The sequence below is a fragment of the Pezoporus flaviventris genome, unplaced genomic scaffold, assembly GCF_033815535.1.
Source record: "Pezoporus flaviventris isolate CSIRO_AGI_PZ_B2104156 unplaced genomic scaffold, CSIRO_AGI_Pfla_v1 ptg000066l, whole genome shotgun sequence".
NCBI classification, from domain to species: Eukaryota; Metazoa; Chordata; class Aves; order Psittaciformes; family Psittacidae; genus Pezoporus; species Pezoporus flaviventris.
Window position 1 is genome coordinate 14,622,912 of NW_026892614.1, and position 22,014 is coordinate 14,644,925.

The window sequence follows — 22,014 nt, forward strand, 5'->3', positions numbered from 1 at the left end:
AATGAGTTCTGAGAGGATATTTTCAGTTCAGTGTGGTGTTGAAGAGGTGAGCTGGGTTTCCTTTATCTTCCTCCTGCCTCTTTTTCCCCTCCCTCTTTGCCCACCTTATTTCTCCCTACCCCTTCCCTTTGGTGCTATATAAACCAGAGGGCAGGGCATCCAGCTGCTTCCACGACAGAACAATGTTTGGGCAGAGTCCATGTTGACACAGTGCATTATATCCTGAAGGGTCAACTGCAGCTTTTTATTTATTTATTTATTTTTGAGGATACCTTTTCTTTACCAATTGTGTAGAATTAACATTCCACTCTTGCACTGGTGCCATTGGTCCAAAATTCATGAGCTCATTATTCTCACAGTGATTGCTCCTATCATTGTACTGTCCTGCTGGTTAAAGAGTATTATTATTTTTTCCTATTAAAACAATTTAAACCCCTCCCCTTTCTTAACAATTAATAGAAGTTACACCTAGAAGGTGCACGTCGGACTCGTTAGGCAGCCAAGACCCCCCTTCTCCCATCTTGGGCTTTTCTGAGCAAGAATTATCTAAGCTAAAGGCCAAACACAAAACCACAGTATACCAGCCTGTGGTCCAAATGCTGGCTAGCTCAATACCACAGTATCTACACCCTTGTGAGGAGAGAGCTGTCCAAGGGCTTGGTATGCTGTTCATGACCCCTCTCCACAGCTCATCATGCTACTCAGTCCTGTGGTCCTTAAGAATGGTAAACTTCACATGGGAAAGCCTATAGAGTACAGCCTGATTGAGAAGCACCTTGGTAAATGCACCATCTGACAGCTCTGAAGGGGTTTCAGCCCATCCAAGACATTCTGCTTGACTGCCATTTCTGGGAAGCAAAAACATTCCTTGCTTTTATCAGAAAACGTCCACTCCAGAAAAGGCACTTAAGGTGGAGCTTAGCTAGTGGAATTGCTTGCAGAAAGATGTATCAGATACAATTCTACCTATTAGAGAAGGAAGTAGCATTACCAGTAAAGCTCTTCCCAAATTAGAAACTCACATTCTCAGGACAAGAGGCCCATGATTCTAGCTATTCTAGGCACATTTTCCCCACACCTCACATTTTTCTACTCATGACAATACACTCCACAGTCTGTTAAAAAATGGACTATGTGATGGTGCTTGAATTTTCCTGTTCTAATGAGTTCTCTACTAAAATCAGCAAAAGGAACTTGAGAAACACACCCCCAGCCACCCCACTTCAAAATATTGACTGCATGTCAATAGTTCAGTGTGCAGACATTTCAGAGGAAAAAAAAAAAAAAAAAATCAAACCAATTAAAGGAAAGATTTTTGGCTTTAAAAGAAACTTTCAGCATTCAGTTTTCCAGGCAGTGTCTTTGTGTGTTCACTCTTCCAAAACACAATGCTGTGGTATCTCAGAGTTTCTGAAGTGGCAGTGTAGGCACTGTACTCTTATGTCTCATTGAGTGCTTGTTCAAAACAGCTGTATGTTCTATATAAAACATGTTTACATAGTAAATGTACTTCCTGTAGACACAAAGAAATGTTAATGAATAACCGTTCCTGCATTTCAAATTTTGCAGGGCTGTGGGAAGGATCAGTGCATGACAAAATAGTTAATGTTCACCCACTTTCTGGCACATGAAATCTGTTACTACAACTAATCCCTTACACAGAAAAGAAAACATGGAAAACAAACTGGCACTGGCTGGTTCTACTATGCTTTTCTTTTTTCTTTTTTTTTTTTTAGAGAAACTGTGAGATGCATATACATGGGAGAGGAACAGAGAAGGTATTCAGTGGAGAATGCCAGAAGGCACGGACTCCTTTTGGTAGGCTTTAATTGTATATATTGTCTTGGATTCTCACCTTCAGAAAAAAATGCCAGTTTGATCTCACGCAGTATTCACTACCCATATTTACATCCTATTGCCTGGGGCCCAGGGAAGGCATACAAAGGGCATTTTCATTTCAGTCAATTTCTATCTGAAAACCTATATGACTTAAAAGGCTTCTTAAATAACAGATCTTTATTTATCCTTGAAGATTTTTAAAAAACAAAAATCAGGTGACTTAACCTACAGTATTGCTCCTGAGAAAGCCTCAAAAAAAACCCTGATTTCTACTCTAGGTGAAGTCCTTTCTGAAACACGGAAATATTTAAGCATCAAGTATTTGGTATAGAGCTGTTAAGCCCCACACATGATCCTCAGTTCCCTGTGAAGTAAACCACTAAATTAATTAGGCTTTGCTATACAGAAATTTTATCTGAAATACATAGCTCTTTCTTCCAGTTCCCTGAAAATATGCAAGCCTGAAAAAGCAGCACAGATAGGAACCAATAGACTTCAAGGGAAACCCAAACAGCATGGGGCAGATCCTTAGTGGAGTAAAGGATCTGCACTGATGAAGATGGGAAAGGAATAGTTTATGCCAGCCAGCAATCTGCTCTGCATCTGCAGACCAATTTATGAAAAAAAGGTGAGACACCATACATGGACCAGATGCATTATTGCAGTGTAAGGCAAAAACAAGCTCTGCTGGGGATGTTCCAACATTCCTACACAAGATTTCACAGTGTACAAAAATTACTTAATGTGAAAGAAAATCCTTTTTAACTGCAACCCCTCTGCATGGTTTGAAAGTGCTACTGTGGACAAGGTTTTCAAAGGCCACCCAACAAGCAATGCTCAACTAATATCTTCTTCATAGGGTGGCATATGAATAGCACATTTCAGTTTTAACAGACTGAAAAATCATTAACACAGCAATAAGGCTAAGACCTCAGAGCAATTTTCTCAATAAACACATTCCTTGACAATTATTATTTTTGTTCAAAGATGTATTTTGCTTTTGAGATAAGATTTTTCATGATATTACATCAATTAGCAAAGGACAATCTCGAGTTATCAATACCTTCATATGCTTTGTAATAAACAGTAACGCGTAAAAATAAGCTTATTTATGAAATCCACTCTCTTCTCTATGAGGAAAGGGGCAGTTGATGAATTTCTGGAAAAGCTGAAAACTCTTCAGCAAATAATGCAGTGAATGTGATGAACCTCTATCTAATTATAAAAACGCTGTTTGCAAAACTTTGTCAGAGGTGTTCGATTTCAAGGGATCTGAAACAAATGAGGAGAGAAAGCACCAGAAGCAGTGGCCACAATTAAAGACACATATAACAAAGATGATGAAATCAGACGAAAACTTGATTTCTTCATACACATTCTAAGAGGTAAGAAATATGTCAGGATGCAATGCTATTTTTGAATTACCAAACACTGCCACCATGTGTTCATTTCAAAGACTATCAGGCTGCTTGAAAAGAGCTAGCATAGAGATATTAAAAGATACTAAAAGATAAAGCAGATCAAATTTGTTGCTCTATCTATTACATGTTTCTGTATAATGCAATAGTGATGACAACCTCAAAAAAAGTTGCAAGTACTTCTAGCTGCTTGTGTTACAGCTGTATAAGAACACATGCTTCTGTTTGTAACCCCTCCTATCATCATCATGGAGAGCACCAAGTAAAGAATGACTGAGAGAATCATGGACAAGCCAGATGCCTACCATAATTGATGTTTCATTGTATTTGTGCAGTGCCCATCTCAGCAAACTTCATCTTTATGATTTGTAGAAGGTACCAAAACTCACTACTCTTACTTGAAAACTATATCCATTCCAACTTGAATTAAGAGTATTCTATTTATTATTATTTCATACAATCTCTCACCTGAAAACTCCCCTTGAGGTGTAAGGCAGGCAGGGGAACTGCACCTCCCTACTGAAAAGCTAGTATGATTACAGATGCTTCTCTTCTCATCTAACCAGGATATTCAAGAAGAGACAAAGAAATTCCAATGATTTAGTAAAAAAAGATGGATACCTGATTTTTCTTTATGACACGTTTTTAAAACTTTTGTCACAAATTCTTTGACTTGGGATGTCTAACATTAGCTTGTAAGATCATGAAGTATGAGAAACAAATATCAGCTATTTTTAATTAATACATATGGACACACATATAAATCGATTAACTGAACTTAGAAGAAACAACTGAAGAATCTTTACTCCATCAGCATTATCCAGGTAAACAAAATATTCCAACAACCTTCCTTGGAGGATGCTGTAGATTCTACATCTATGCAGAAAGCCAATGACTAAAACAACTGCAAGTAACACTTAGATGAAAGAACACCTTGTAAGAAAACATTCTTTGGTACAATTCTAGGTATTTGAAATTAGAATCATAGAACCATAGAATGATTTGGGTTGGAAAGGACCTTAAGATCATATAGTTCAAACCCTCTGCCGTGGGCAGCGAAAACTGCAGGAAAGACTGAATTTTGAAAAAAGGCTGAACAGCTACTTGAATGGCTAATGGATGACTACACGGTTCTGGACAGCTCAGCTCCAGAATTTATTCTGATTAGGACAAAAAGAAGTCAGAACACTTGCATTTAAACATGATGTGTTTTGTCAGCATTACTCATGCGTGTACCCACTGGATGCCCTTGCTTATTACAAGCTTCTTTTGCTCTTAGGAATACTGAGTGTTCACAGTCAAGATTCTTTCTAATATCTTAAAACTCAAATTGACTCCAAACAGATGGCAAAGATTACCTGCCATGGTTTAAACTGAAGAAGTCAGTTCAAGTAACTGATAAAGGACAAACCCTATGATCTTTACCATGTCTCTTGCAATTTGTTCTTTAGCATGCTTTGTAGAATATACACTTATTCTGCAGCTCTATTCTGCAAGTCTTTTAACACCAGGGAGAAACTATAAGCCCTGCATGTAGCTCTACTGGTAAATGACAGCATTAAGTCAGAATAAATCGGATTGTCTCAGCCTGCTCCAGATTTGTTCAAGAGATGGTAGAAGCATTCCCATCAGAGAGCTTCAAAGGTAGGAAAACAAACTGGAAAAGCATCATTGACAAAATTGCCAGGTCCATCACATTTCTTACTGCAGATTTAAAGCAGCAAATCCCATCCATGGCGCTAATTAATAAAAGAGAAACTATCAAGGTGCTCCATCTTAAGTAAAAGCATATGAAGAGAACAACATGCAAGATCATTTTCGCAAAGTTTACATATAGGACAACTTATATTGCTGAAAATATACATCTGTGGTCTATAAGGTGCTTTTCAGTACATAAATATACATCCAAAAGGAGAGAGCAGGTCAGCTGTTAATGTACTTTTAAACCATGACTCTGTGTTTGGATTTCTTGATCTCTTTCCTACAATAAATATGTAAAACTTAAATAAATTTTTTGCCTTACAACATTTACCACCATCAAAGCAAGTGTCGTCATAAATGTCCCTACCAACCTACACTTAGCAGATGTTAACATGTCTGAGCAGTCAATGGGTACAAAATAAGCTTTCAAAAATATAATGAGGATTTGCCAACTCAGACTTTAAAAAGAGCCGAAATTTCAGACTGTTGCTCATACGCTGCGTTTAATTCATTATTCTCTATTCCTAGTTTTTATCTTTCTTAGCTAGTTCACACTTCTTCACATCATATATTTCCACAGTAACAGAAAAAAACTCATGGAAAGTGACAATAGTTGATTCCAAATACACATAATACGTTGCAAAATTAACATAAAGGAAGCAATATGATTTTCTCCATCTCCCACATCAAATAAACCAAACTAGTAATTCTCTCACTGTAATTTCCAGTCAAGAAACACTGCAAAGAATCTTATTAAAAAGTAACTTGAATCTGTGATCCTTTGTATAGCCAAACATTCTCCAGACATTACCCTCTGGTTTTACTCTCCTCAGGAGAAAGCAAATGGATAGAGATCGGGGATCTTTCGTGAATCTGTTCTTCAACTGCTGCATTCCTCTGAAATTCTACTCTTTGGAGATGAAAAAGGGGAAGAATTTATTTTGAAAAACAAGTTATTCAAATTGATGTTGTGTGCAACAAGACGGTAACTTTTTGAACCATAATACATTTGTGACTGTGACTACGTACAAGTGCTCATTTATTCTGAAGGAGATTATTTACTAACTAACTAGATATTTATTGGGGAAGAGCAGATGAAATTAAAGAAACACATATTGTGCAAAAGTTATTCCACCCTGTCTCCTTTAAATCCTAGTACATCAACAGCTGGTTACTACGTTATCAGCTCTACCTCAGTGCAAGATCCGATTCTGTTTTGAACTAACAAGCAGCACAGCTGCCAATGAACACTACCTTCTGCTAAATGTTCATCATTTCTTAACCCGTTTGCCAGTGTCTAACATAATTTCCAGTATATTTTAAAGTAAAAAATTACTTTTTGCATTTAAAATTTTCCAGAGCTTTGATTCACACCCTCTTCTTCAATATTTTCAGTAGAAAAATACAATAACAATAGAAAATGACAAGAAAACAACCAAACAACAAAAGTCCAAGCTACAAAACACATAAAGTAGAACTTGCATCATCCTGATTTAGTTCAGTAAATCTTTATCACTGGATTTAGCAAACAGTCTGTTCTTCAGAAGCTTGATCATAACAACTCCAGTCTCAACAGTCACCTTCAAATAAAAAGAGTAAATTTTGCATCCAAACTTTGACAGTGACTCATGATGTCTGACTTTGAATTAGACTCATCAAACTTGAGGACTCCATAATTTTTAAGATATAACAATGTCCAAATAACTTTAAAGCCATTATGTAGCTAGCTGCATTAACATTAGCTTTCTGTCACTGATTCTCTTGATTTTTATCAAAGTCTTGTTTGTAAGCTCCAGGGTTTCATCCCACTTGTTTTTGTCGCGGCTGGTGTATGTCACCAAGTTCTCAGTATACTGCAACACTGACTTCAAAAACCTACAAGAAATAAGACAAAAGAATAAAAACTCAAGAAAGGATTTAAAAGGAAAAATAAAATAAAGAAAACTATCTCAATGCCTAATGGAAAGCGGCTAATGTTTCCAAATTTCCAAATCCCCCTCAGGATGGTGAATACATTAAAGATTTCTTCTACTTCTAGAAGAGAACCACTCCCTCATTCCCACAGTACCAAGTCATAATTTTCAGAACTGCAACTGAACACTGCCATAGAAAGAATGCAGTGATAAAATGTGTAATAGAATTTTCCCCAAGTGGCTTCCTTTCCTTTCTCAGCAAATGTTTCACAACGCCTATGGCATCCAACCAGCTGTGAATTGACACACAAGGACTAAAAAATTTTAAATATGGCTTTTATATATTAAAATATTTTTTTTGAGTGATTTTTCTCTATCTATACTAAGGAAGAGTCTAGTAAAAATTAAAAATGTGAATAACTGCACCATATATTTTCAGTTATTTTAGTTCTTGAGTGAACATTGTCTGAGGTATGATGACTATAATGACAAGAAGGTTGATAATGTACTTAAAGTCATGCTGTTCCTTTTCTTTCTCTACATAATTTGTATTACAGATCAAAAAGGAATGTGTAAAATTTCCTGTTTTCATAAAGTAAACTTATATACTCACTTTAGATACTGCTGATAATCTGAAGGATTCTTCTTACAAACCAAGTGAATGTTGACTAGTTCCAGAGTCATCAACACTAAGATGAGCCGCAACACTGGAGACAAAAATTTAATGCTAGAAATAAGAAAAATATTTTAAAATAAACAAACTAACTCCAAACTAAATACAATTCATTACTATAATAAATTCTTCTGCTTCCATCCTAAGTAGCTGGATAATGTGGGAGACAAGGGGGGAGACGACTATGAAAAGTCCTTCAGTAAAAAGCAGAGCAAATATCAATATTATAATTAAAGACTATAAATGATGAAGCCTCAAAAAGAGGAAAAAAAAAGAGTAACACATATAGTTAAGATTCCAAAGGAAACCTCACCAGCACCTATTAATCCACAGATAACAAAGTGGAAGTCAACTGATGCGCAAATATGTACCACAAGTTGTCAGTTTAAGCTATGCTTCTTAAATAAGATGGTTAACACTTTTAGGAACATAACCTGACCAAGAACACAATATTAACAATTTTCCCAGTTTTTAAAGTAGATTCATAAATCCCTGAAAAATACTTCTGAATAGGAACAAAATTAATGGAATACTAAAAAAACTCTCTTCTATCTATAAAGATGCTGACCCAGGTATAAAGATAAAAAGTAGAAATAAAGTAGGCATGGTCTTGAAAGCAGTTTAACCTATTACATTCAGATAAAATTTGAATCGCCTTTATATGCTTAAATAGGAAAAACTAGCAACTGAAGAATTACACTGTAGCATTTATACTTTTATTTGAAAACTTAAAATTTACAGTAAAATAATCTAGCAATGCTAAAAACACCCACGAATTATTCTCCAATTTGAGATTTTGTTGTCATCTCAGTACTACTACAAAACAGACATCCGGGTTGACACTTTACTCTGAAATGGTTAACAAGAGCACATAAGCACCGTTGACGTTAAACTTCTAAGACAAAGCACTGAAAGCTAGCAACAGCAGCAAGCAGCCACTTTCTCATAAACCTAACCACGAAGTAAAGAAAAACCAACAGCCAACCTGCTCAACATTCGTAGATAGTTATGCCTCTGCCGAGAACGTAGAGTCTTGCTCACCCACTGTTTGTATCTCAACTCTGTGCTGGCAATAACTTGTTCCGACACTTGATGGCACTGTGTGCTTATTTTACGGAGTACCACCAGTATTTCCAGAACAGGTCTCGGAGAATAAAGTGTGCAAATACGTGTATCACAGAGTTCAGTCAACAGCCTCCAAAACAGGAAGGAATTGTTAATTTCAATCTTTTGTTAGCTGGATTTAACATGAGGTACATTTCAGATTCGGTGTGGTTTGATTAGTCATGTTTTAACTCAGAAAACCCGCAATCAGGTTACTGCTACCTCATGACTGAAAAAACACAAGTATCTGTATCTATTAGTAGGGGTAGTGATTGTGTTCTCTATCGCTTTACTTAATATTAAATACACAACTTCTGGTGATAAATACGTTTCCCATTTCAGATCAAAGAAATATGACCACAGTAAACAAAACTGCCTGGCTGAAATGATATACTGAACACATCAAATCGCAGTAGGGTCGTTGGGGTTGAAGCCTCCCACCATAATTCAATTCACAATGAATTAACATCTACCATAATAAAACTCATTCAAACAAATGGCATTAATTAGTCCTCCCATTAGTGTGTGGTCTTTCTTTTGTGAAGAACAAGAAGCAGATTTCACATTTCGCAAAATGCAGGTGGTGGAGCTATTGTTTTAATCAACACCACACCAGAATATGCTTTGTTGAAGCACTCAATTATCTTTCTGCTGTCATATTCTGATCTGCTAACCTAATGTGTCACACGTCACTTTAAATACTCTGTTCTTAAAGAAATGTCTCTTAATCTCCCTCATGATCAAATTATCTCTGAGACAGCAAAACATTAATGACTAAAAGTGATAAAGGGAGAAAACTCTATAAACAGTTTAATACTTTAGTAATTGGGCTTCTTTTTCGTAAATAAAGTGCAGAACGGTAGATAGAAAACAGAAGGCACACATGCTATGTTACGTAAAGTAACAGATAAAGTCTTCCTTGCACTATCCTATCCATGCCTAACAGGTTTGATTAGGAGGAGTTTTGTTCCAATCTATTTATTCAGTCACAGGCCTCTTAAGACTTCTGTAAGAGTGACAACTAAAAGTGTTTTGATCATTATTCCAAGTCAGATATAATTGGAACTAACATACCTCCAAGTCTGACAAGAGTATAACAAGATATCTTCTATTTCAGAATCTTGATACTAAAGCATGTAAGAATAGAATTATGTAGCTACATATTATTTTAAATGCCACACACAGCTGTGACACCAAGTACATTAAAATCAATTTCCGATGCAGTTTTAGCACACAAAACAGAGTAAAACCAACTAAATATAGTCAGTATATAAATATTTAAGGCATATTGCTTCCCCAGTCTGGAAGAACAATGGTCATTTTTCTCATGCAGATTTCCAAGTAAAATCTCTACTGTAATGATGTCCCAAATCTACAATTTTCATTTTGAAGATGATGCTCAGCTGCATTCTGAAAACATTTAGATTAAATCAGCAGCAACATGCAGTATTTCAAGCACTATTCTAAAAAAAGTCAATGAGTAACTCAGGTTTGAGAGCACTTGTGTTGGGATGTGTGGAGAAGCTGACAGTGGGAATCAGTACGATGTGAAACTCACCTCTCTGTTAGGACATTATTGATTGGATCATCTGAACTACAGCAATTCTGGGGCATGTATTCTTGCAACTGAGATAGAATTTCAGATATTATAAAAATTAAAGTACTAGCCTCTGTATTTCCTTCCAATCTTAAAAAAAAAAGAAAAAAAATAATTTGAGATTATAAAACTGTGTAGTACTCATTATTTCTCAAATGGCATAGATCAAAATGCAGATTCTGGGGACAGAGTTATATTCAGTACCCACTCTCTGATATTGTGATTCTTTTCCCTCTACCTTATGAGCATGATTTTGTTTCTCCAAATATATCCAACTTTTTTTCAGTCTCAGCATTCTTTTGAAGCCCTCAGCCCTCTTAACACTCCATTCATCAAAATCCTGCAGCATATTGAGTACGTGGTAGACACACTGAATTTTCTTCTCTCAGCTATAAACAAGTATAATTTCCTCCAGTGATATTACTCTTGACTTCCTCTTTTTCAAATAAGAAGAGAATATTAAATTCCTTTTATGAGTAATACCTCATGTAAAGTCTTTCACTGATGAGGTTACCAAGTCCTTTTCAGAATCAGCAATTGTTTTCTGTTTTACATCTGGCACACCTTTTTTTTTTAAATTGTGAAACTTAAGTTTTAGTTTCACTTCCTAAGAGACTCCTCAGCATCTTTTCAGAAATAGAATATGGACTCACTAACACCTTTGTATGTTTCAGATGTCTTCTCATTTCCTTCAAGATAGCATACTGTTGATTGTATAGTATCTGTACTGATGCGTATAGCACGGCTTAAGCTAAAAAGAGCAAAGGGGTCTTCTCACAACCCCTGTGGTATCTATTACCTTCCTAGTAAAGTACTTGAAGAGACATTTCACCATCTCAAATCCCATTCTTCATCACTACCTTGAGAATTATCTTTTTTTTTTGTTTTTTTGCATATACATACCCTTTAATTGTCTGAACATGCTCTTCAGGCACTGTTGGCAATTCAGGCCATAAGTGAATGCTCTTCATACATTCCAGTACCTTAAAAATATATCATGAAAAATGTTATGTAAAGTATAGCCTTTGACAGCCAGGACAATATATTTTATTTTCCTTAGTGGCATTTTTAGAAAAAAAACGCAACAGGCAGTAAGGTACTTGCTCAGTAGTCATAACTGTGTAAGCTGACATCACTTGTTAAGGATCATGTTAGGTCAAAATGTCTTGATGTACACTTTTATGCTAAAACATCATCTGAATAAACTGATTACTACTGCTTCTTCCCATAGATTTTGTAAAATTCAGTTTGAATGCTGTCAAAAATTAAAAGCACAAAGTATGCTTACTGCAATCTCAATTCACTAGAGGAATATATTCAAGCAGTTCAATAACTCATAGAGTGATCGGCAGAGAACTGTCACATCACTTGAAAGCAGATTTTGCTCCAGTGACAGAATCTTAATCAGCTGGCTTTCACACACTAAAAACATTAGTCATAGCATAATCCAAGATGACCAGCAACATTACCAAACAGAGTGCTCTTGATATAAGAAAGCACAAGGAAATTAAGAAAACTACAGAACAGCAAATATTCAGGCAAGAATAAAACTATTCAGTGATCTATACACAAACACAGCATCAATTGCATCCACAGTAGTGTGCTTAATTACATTTCATTTTAGCAACTGTAAATTCTGAAAGATAACATTACAAAAAATATGTAAGATTTTAACTTTTTGCTAGAATCAAAGCAAGAAGACAACAACTGGACCATTCTTAAGGATTAGAAATTTTAAGGACTGAAATGCTTTCACAGTTGGAAGTACATACCTGTTTCTTGAGTCGGGAAATTGGATGAAATCGAGAACAGTAGCAACTTGCACACTTCATCAGTGGTTTTATGACCATGTGTTCCTGATTTACAAAATCACACACAATACACAAAGGTTTCTTTAAACTGTCCTAATCATATACAGACCACGGTCTATATTTAATTTTATGCAAGCCACCTATAGTACTGAAGCCAATAAAGACTTCCAAATGTCTGAGGGCTGAAAGCAGTAATCAGCACAGTGAGTGTTTAAAGCTTAATTTCTTTGACACATTTTAACTATGAAACCTGACAGCAGCTGACAGAAAAGCAACCAAGTACTCCCCTAATCAGCAGCATGCAATATATCTTGTTACACTAACAAGAGCTGCAACTAATAAATGGAAGATTTATCTCACAGGTTGGTGTATGATATTGAAAGAAGTAATCCCCAATATTAAGAGGAAACTGGGGTGAAAATATATAATAATTGCTAATGTTCAGAAACATGCACTGCTAGACAAAAGGTGTTCACAAATTCAGAGCATGTAGATCGATACAAATCACACCTCCATGCCATTATATAGTGTCTCTGAGACAAAAAAAATCTCAAATATTACATACCTCCATGGCTGAGCTACAGCTGTTCTAAAAAACTTCCAGATAATTCAGCATATGAACAGGCTAGGTATTGATACAATTTCACAAATAAAATTAAGTGGAATCACTAAAACTTTTGGATCAACCATACGAATCAGGAGTGTTTAAGTAAACAAATTAGGCTACAGTGAGAAAAGGTAATCTTTAGGAAAACTGCCTGTACTTATTTCACTACAAAACTAGAAAAAAAACATACTTTCATAATCTTTATGTGGAGGAATACCTCATTTCCATGAAAAATTGCTGTCAGGAAAGATTCAGTCATAAGATATTCTGAAATTGACTTGGCATCCAAAGCAAATGAAAAAAAATCTTCTGAGAACATATTGATCCTACCTTAAAAGCAAACATATCCTCATCTGAGAATCTGCAGAGAAGAGTAATTGCAAATGCAACTATCTGATTAGCTACTTCTCTGGGAAATGCTTCTAGATTGATCTCTCCATGGCTTAAACGATCTCTTATACGTGGACCCTCCTGGTGGCTCAAGAAATCCCAAAGAAATTCCTGTAGAAACACCAAGTGTATAGAACTCTATTCCATGTGTATTCATACTGAATAGAATACATTCAGCATATAAAATACCTCTGAAAGGTAAGTATGCGATCATGTCCATAGGAAAGGAGCATTTATATAGAGAAAACAATGCAAACTATACTTGTATTAAAAAAAAAGGGGGGGGGGGGGGGGGGGGGACGACAAAAGAAAAACCCAACAAAACCAAACAAAAAACCTCCAACCAACCAACCAATAATAAAAAAACAAAACCAAAACCAACCGAAACCCCAACCAAACAACAAAAAAGCAAAGCATAAACTTTTAAAACACTTGCCATGGCTGGCTCCTCAAGAACTGCGGGGAGCTGGTTGACTTCTTCATTATCCAAATGCTTTGCTAGCATCTAGAAAAAATGTAATTTGAATAGAAGCCTATAACTGAAAGCCAAACACTCAAAGAGGAAACACCAAGTTAACTGGTTTCCCTAATTTTAAGGAACTATTTCCACCACACAAGAACCAAGTTGCCTAATTATTAGTGACAGATTATTTGAGATAAATCAAGATAGTTGTAAAATTGAAGATTTCTGCTTGCAGTGCTTATTTACATTTATTTTGAGTAACTGAAATTAGGAAACATGACAGAATGTTTCTGCGAGATGAAGAAATTAAAGATAAAAATATTCAGAAGAAATTAAACTAACTCTGTTTATTAAAATTTCTATTATTTTTGGTATCATCTGGAAATTTCAGATTTTACATGTTTTCTGTCCATCGTCTTCTGTTTGGGAAAAAAAATTAGAAATAATGTCTTATGCAACACAAGAAAGTGCCTTCTGCTCTCCAGTAATGGGAAACATACATGTGCTTAAATTCTGACATTGATCTATATTGAGAAAAAAAAATAAAAAAACTTCACACATACCTCATCGAAAGTGGTGTAGAGAGCAGAAGACTGGAATAAAAGACAGTATTATTTGATTTTCAAATGAAAACAATTAACTAGACACGTATACCAAGCTTATATTTGTTCATTTGCATGAGATACCAAAAGTACATGAATTGCAAATAAATTAAATTACAAAAGGGACTTCTGGATTTTGTGCCAAGTTTCTTAAAATATATGTAACATGATCTACTTTCCATCCTAAATTACTTTTTATGAACACTAACCTTCAAGTGCCTTTTCAGACCTCTTTTACTGGTAGATACTTTTACAAAAACCATAAGAGGCATTCATGAACTCCACTGGAAACTTGTAAATAATGTTCCACAACTTACTGAAAAAATTTTGGGGGAGAATCTGTAAATGTTTAGACATTATACTTCTAGACTATCTATTTTGCATATATTTTTAAGCACTGAAACAAAATTGACTTTAGACAGAAATTTTACCTCAGCTGTTAGCAATCGATTTGGACATTTATTGGTTGTAGTGAAAAGCAATCTAAGTCCAACTTCCAGCTGAGGAAGTAAGAGAATCACACAGTCAGCATACCTGAAAAAATAACAGACATAGCCAAAGAGGTTTTCCTCCCTTATAAATACAATCCTAATGGAAATTAAAGCCATCTCAGGCTTATACTCTCAGGCCAAACAACCCAGACCAGTACTTTATAAACAAACAATAAATGACAAGCTGTGCCCAAGAGAATCTGACCACCAAATTCAAGCCAGCTCAGAGATGAGAATAACTTACAAGAAAGTGGAGCATGAGTGAGGAAAACAAAATGTTAACAACTGAAGATTTGTCTCCACTTGTTTTGTAAAATTCCAGGTTTTTGCTACATCTGCTGTAGTTCTTTTTAGGTTTCAAAAATAGTTTATAATCCTAAATGACATAAAATAAAGTCTACAAACTTTCTGAGACCTCCACAATGCATAACTAGACATTGTTAAGCAACAGATTTAGCAAAAACCTCTGCTATCTAAAAATGCTATTATTCTTTAAATATAGAATATATTATTTTTACATTCTATTAAAAAGAAAACACCAAAACAACCAAACCTGTTACCTGCTTTGCTTGAAAGCTGTTAAAGCAGCCATCCAAAATGGTATCATTGTTTTTAATACAAAACTGGACAGGTTTACTAGCTCTTCAGCTATGGAAACTGCTTCATGATTAAGATCTGCAAGTTAGCAAACCAACATTGAAAAACTACATACAATCTATGGTTTACTAATTAATTCTTAGTATTTCACTGAAAATGTAAGATAATCTCAGCATTTGTAAAGGGAGACTTGAAAGCTACCCAGTTTATTTTAACTATGCAAGTACAATGGTAGTCACATTTCAGATGAGGATCTGAGTTTATAAGATTGCATTTTTAGCGATAATGTAGAATTACAGAGTAAAACTAGTTAAAAAGTCATGGCTGCTTTTTACTGACATTAAAAGACTACACAGCAACTGGACGAAGCTTGTGTTAAATTACTTGTTCTCTACCTACTTCAAATACTTTTTAAAAGTGCAATATGTATTAATCATTTTAATTCAGCCAGAATCAGTACAGTAGTACGAACATTTGAACAAGAACATTGTTCCTACTTTACCAATTTTCTGTGCTGGCATAACAAATTCACACTTTGCACTTCAATATAACGTAATATAATGAAACTCACACGAATGCACATTTTAAATATCTTATCCAAAAGAAAGCTTAAAATGGCAACTGCAACTTTATTACAGTAGGTGCTGTTTCAAAGCATATCAACAGCTATAGGACTTATACTACATGATGACTGGAATGTTATCAGATTGATTTGGTTCCCAAAAGCCCTATCTCAGTTGTGTGAGCAGACAGGCCACTGGTAAATCAATGACATAGCACAAACTATGTCATGACAATCACTGACACCAAGATTCCTCATATGCTCTTACTGGTTTAAAAATAGTAGGAATAAACCAAAAAAGGTCAGTAGCCAGAGAGGTGAGATCTTAATCTGACACTTCAATTTCTTCCCTGAAAAAAACATCAGTATACTGAAGATGTGTCACCATTCTTTACTCTGTTTCACCACTACCTTCCCAGTAAAATGCAGGGCACTCCTGCTGGGACCCTTGCAGCTAGAACCCACTGATTTTGGAAAGAATTAGATTTTATAAAGGCAAATTAGATGACTGTTACATGAAAAAGACTCTCATCACCAAAAACCTGGAATATACAGTTGAAGTCTTTCAAAAGCAGTAACACTACACATTTCAAATTGTTACAATTATTTTAGAATGTAGTATTTTTTTATTCAATAGTCAGTGGAACTGCCTACATATTAAAAAAGTTTCACAGAATCATAGAATAGTTGGGGCTGGAAAGGACCTTAAGATCATCTAGTTCCAAGCCCCCTGCCATGGGCAAGGACACCTCACACTAAACCATGTCACTCAAGGCTCCTTCCAACCTGGCCTTGAACACCGCCAGGGATGGAGCATTCACAACTTCCTTGGCAACCCATTCCAGTGCCTCAGCACCCTTACAGTAAAAAACTTCCTCCTTATATCCAATCTAAACTTCCTCTGTTTAAGTTTTAACCCGTTACCCCTTGTCCTATCGCTCCAGTCCCTAATGAAAAGTCCATCCCCAGCATCCCTATAGGCCCCCTTCAGATACTGGAAAGCTGTTATGAGGTCTCCATGCAGCCTTCTCTTCTCCAGGCTGGACAGCCCCAACTTTCTCAGTCTGTCTTCATATGGGAGGCGCTCCAGTCCCCTGATCATCCTCATGGCCCTCCTCTGGACTTGCTCCAACAGCTCCATGTCCTTTCTATGCTAAGGACACCAGAACTGCACAATACTCTAAGTGAGGTCTGAAGAGAGCAGAATACTACTTGTATGACTACTCATCTTATGCCAGTGTATATAGGTAGAGGTATCTTTAACATTCAATCTTAGGACAGAGAAAAATGCATTATTTTCAACTGTACTTTTGGAAAATGAAAGAATAGCAAATATAGTATGACAAAAACTTGCTAATGGTTCAATACTTGCCTGGAAATATATCAAGCTCCTCTAAGCTAACGAAGATCACATAAGGTCGATGTACTAAAATGCATTTATTTTGTAGAAGATACGTCTGTAACAACTGACCCAATCCTGCAGTTAAAAAAAGCAGCATAGCACAATATCTAGGGAGAATACCATAATATATTAGAAAAGCCTATAAAACTGAATCTTTTATAAAGAATCAACATTTCTGGGTTGAGGATAAAGTTTGGGGTTTTCTTTTTATCTTTCAAAGGCCATCCAAAACCTGGGTTCCCCATCTCTTTTGAGTAGGGGCCGTTAATACAACTGCATTCACAAACATGATAAAACTATGCAGAATTAGGAATAAAGCATCACTGTATTCTATGCTGGTTGACTGTTGCTCCTCCTCTCCCATTCCTCTGCCTTTCATTCTGAGTTATGCCTGACTGCTCCAACAGACAATGAACTAGGTTTCAATAAAAGACTTTCAGCTTTCTTGTTTTTCCTGTTAATAAAAAATACACTGGACCTAAAACTGACCAACTTTATAACAGCTGAAGTATTCTATGGAAATCTCTCCTCAAATGAAGCAGCAGCAGCAACGGAAAAGAGTCAGGATGCTGCCAGAGGCCTTAGGACTTTTTTTTTCTTTTTCAGTACAAGCAGTACGTTTTCCTAATGGCTTTTTGAGCACTCTCAAGTCTGACTGGTAAGAAAATAAGGTTCTTTTTGGTGACTTACTTTGCAGGAATTTCTTTTGGGGATGCAAACCCATGCCACAAAACATTACGAAGATTCAGACCATATGGAGATCCAATGAATACCCTTAGTACGTTCATCTGATTAAAAAAGCAAAGTAGTTACTGCATGAAGAAATCTGTTATTTATCACCTGCCTCTTTCCCTCACAGAAAATTTCAGAAGTTACTGAGAAACTACAATGTCTACTGTCAAGATAACTGGCCACAGCTTGTCACAGTAACAGCAACTCTTTACTTGCAATTCCCAGTGTTCTCTGAAAGACAATCTTTCAGCTTAATTGTACATGCTACCGAATATAACACAGGAAGAACAAAACTAATTATTAGACATTCCAAACAGTTATTGCACAAAAACAAATAAGATCAAGGTTAGGTCTTACTTCTTGTAGTGTAAATCCACTACAATTTAACACAAATTAACAAAAATACAAAATTTGTGTTCAAAGCTGTATCCTTAGATCACTATCAATCAAAAAGGGAAATTTTATTTTCTAACTGTAAGAATTGACCTATTCCACATTCTATCGAAATTTAATAAATAATCCTTATAACAATAATAGAGTGGCTAACAATAAAAGCTTCGACAGTTCATATTCAATATTTTGTCCTAACAAAGAATTTACGTTTGCAAAACTGTATGCGAAAGACCATCTACTCTGCTTACACAGGCTGTAAATTCAGTATTTTATTCTTATTATTATGCTTTTGCACATGAGGATGAAGAAACTAATTTCCTCTATTTCAAAAAATTTTAGTGTTGTAAACCTTACAAAGCATCTTACTACAGTGATGGTGAAGGGGAACACAGCTTGTCAGAAACAGTGCAAGATGTGTATTTTAAAGCTATGCAACTCAGAAAGAGGCAGACAACTCTGCAGCATGCTCACCTCCTTGACAGATACGTGACATTTTACACACACAGGGTTTTTTCATGTAGAAAAGCAAGAAAGAACTTATTATCTTGGCTATAAAATATTTCAAATTACAATAGTCACTATTTTTCCCATATATCCCCAGACTGTAACCTATATAAAATGAAAGTTTTTCCAATATTTTACAGAATTTGTAAACTCATCTTCAGTGAAAGCAAAGGCTGTTCTTGGAAATCTGCCATTTGGCAAGAAGAAAACCAGTTCAACACTTATTACTCATTTCAAAACTATGCACTTACTACAGCTTGTCCAAAGACAACTGCAAGCTGCTCAGAAGCAAGCAAGTCTCTTAGAAGGAAAGGGCAATCTTTACCAATCAGTAAATACACCTATTAAAAAATAAAACAAACAAACAAAAGCAAATCAGATAACATAAGTAATTCAGTATACTTCTCTGTATTTCAAATACACAACTTGACTACTTCACCCATGCTACATGCTGCTGCCTTGCCTCACAGAAGTTACTACACCATCAGATCTTCTGTGAAAGGTATGCTGCTCCCTGTTTCACTTAAGTAAGTTGGCCCAATAAGGACCCACCATACGTACACTGATTGAGCAAACTTTGCTCTTTTTAAATCAAACTCACACAAGCAACTCTAACAGCACAGGTAAAGGAGTCCCAGATGTTTCCATTAGCAAAACTGGATCCAGAAAGTAACATGTGTCCAACTTAAAATGCAACTGGGCTACTAGTGTACTACCATAGTACAGTGTCACCTCACTTTCTCAACATGCAATTAAATGTAAGAGCTTACTCTCTTCTTGTAAACCCAAACCTGTGACAGGCTTCTCATGCTGGCACTTACATCACCCAAGGCTCGTTCCAGGCATGATGTTAGCTTCATTAATCCAAGAGCAACTTCTGTAGTTTGTGTATATTGTAGAACATCAAATATTTCAAGAAATAACTGTATGATGGGGAAGAGGAAGAATGCTGTGTTAAACAGTCAGAAGGAACAATCAAATGGTCAAAAGCGTAGAGAAAATTAAATATTCCTCTGTTATAGTTGCTATATAAATGTAGAAAGAAAACCATCCCAACAACATGAAAATGTAGATGCCTGGAAAGAAACTTCCCCAGAGAACCTCTTGTATTTTCGGTCACAATGTATCTAGTGCCTTACATCTATGAAAATTATCAACAATAATTTTACATGGTAAAACTTGGTACTAAACACAGATTATTAGAAAAATAAATTCCTACCATCTTAGGTTAGAATAGGCCTAGCACCTCATGTTCTCTGATTTAAAACCTAATTAGAAAGTCAGGAAAATTAGAAGCAAGTATGTATAAAGAATGACAATCAGTTACAAATTCTAAGTATTTTCGTACATTGATATCTCTTCTGTGTTCTGAAATTAAACTTCCCCAAAGGGTTCATATACCAAAATACAAATTGTAAACAGAAATAGCCATACCTCTGTGCAGTTTGTCCAGTGGAACCACAATGCATACTGAATTACAAATTGCTCCTTGGTCAGAGATTTGAAGTGCAAATAAACAGATTCACATACAGGTCCTAATGATCGTATACTTTTGATATAATCCACACTTTGATCTTAAATTGAAAAACAGAAGGTGATTAGAGTACCAAACCTGCCAAAGATCCAATATTTTAAAACTCACAGGGAGTAAAACCTTGTGTGCATATTTATGACAAAGAATTTTACCCAAACTATTTTAGCACAATTAATACAATACAATTTACTATCCAAAATAGATAAGATACAGAAAAGTGTAGTGTGCAACCAGGTAAGATCAAGTACCTTCACCAAAAAAGCAAACCAAAACCAAACCAACTGAAACCCAAAACACCACCAAAAAAAACAACCAACCAAAAACCAAACAAAAAAAACCCCACCACAACAAAACAAAAAACCCCAAAACTTAATGGAAGAGGGTTATTACGTTCTGATTTTGTTGAAATGGGAAGAACCTACTAGTGCACATAAATTCCACATCAAGATGGAAGCTAGTGCAGGCTCAGAGGGATCAGTCAACTTGCACCACCTATACCCTTTAAAGAGTGCAGATGGATATGATACCTTACAGAGTGGTGTCAACTGCTCCTCTTTGGTGGGACATTTTTATAGGAAAAGAAATTCTTCTGATTTACTGAAAGATACTGCTTGAGGCAGAAGTATGTATCATTTCTGGAAATAAGTAATAGAGGTTGTATGATGCAATTTGGCAAATGAAAATTCAGTTATAAAGAACACAGAAGAAAGCAATGACGAGGCAGGAGAGAAGCAGAACTGAACCCTTCATGAACTGAACCCTTTATGTACAGGCACAAGAAGTTGAGAACCAAGATGAATGAGAAAGCAAAGGAGCAGCTACTTATGTAGCACAGATTACATGAATCTTTGGAGCCAGCAATAACCAAATACCAAATGTGGATGAAAAATTTAAAGCTGCTTGTAGATATGAACTGTATGTATTCTAATCTGCAGCAAATCTAATGCTGTACTGTGATAAAATGTTATAACCAAGCTAGGATTGCTATGAACTGTACTGAGATTCTGCATTCATGTATCACGAACCTGATTCAAGGTAACACACATGCTCTGTAACAGCTTGCCAACATACTTCGCCATTTTCAGATAAAATATTATTAATATCATAGGTGTCTTTCTTCTCAAATCCAACTTTGCAAATCAGATAATGCACAGGTAGAGAAAGACATGTAGTGACTGAGTCTGACAACGCCATCTACAACACACACACACAGAAAAATAAAGAGCCTTTGCAATTAAGAAAGTATATGAAACAAAATTATCATTAAAGCATACCCGTAAGCACAGACATACATATACCAATACAGCATCTGTATGCAAGCTGTTAAGGTTAACAATGCAACTTGCATCTGTGCATATAATGAAAGGAACTCTGAGCAGAACCACCTTGTGGAAAATTGAGGGGAAGAGCTGCTCTACTTGCATAACACCAGGATGGTATGTTTCTGAATGTCTGATCTACTGAACTGATACCAAGATAGACTGAAGCAAAAGATCCCAGTTTACATATACCTGTTCTGTATAGTTTTTGAGTTTGCAGAGAAAATTATGCTACTTCAAGTAAAACCAAGACCTTCAGTCGTTATGAATAGCAAAATCAGTGGGGGAAAAGAGGGAGGGGAGAGAGGAAAATGACGTGAATTCTACATGAACTGGTAGAACAACCTAAACATAAATGTTAT

At 35.8% G+C, this 22,014-nt stretch overlaps 1 protein-coding gene across 1 annotated transcript; it reads right to left on the minus strand.

The window, feature by feature from the left end:
- Nucleotides 1-6,414: 6,414 nt before the first annotated feature.
- On the minus strand, nt 6,415-21,943 carry ERMARD (ER membrane associated RNA degradation). Its single transcript, XM_061471352.1, has 18 exons — nt 21,845-21,943; nt 21,359-21,527; nt 20,234-20,373; nt 19,621-19,722; nt 19,051-19,140; nt 17,861-17,958; nt 17,141-17,277; nt 15,170-15,284; nt 14,550-14,652; nt 14,080-14,109; nt 13,490-13,558; nt 12,994-13,164; nt 12,018-12,101; nt 11,149-11,228; nt 10,207-10,335; nt 8,530-8,739; nt 7,485-7,598; nt 6,415-6,833 (listed from the first exon to the last, which is right to left on the minus strand). Exons 2-18 carry the CDS (start codon nt 21,525-21,527, stop codon nt 6,674-6,676), a joined length of 2,001 nt encoding a protein of 666 aa, XP_061327336.1. The 5' UTR covers nt 21,845-21,943; the 3' UTR covers nt 6,415-6,673.
- Between the last annotated feature and the right edge of the window lie 71 nt (nt 21,944-22,014).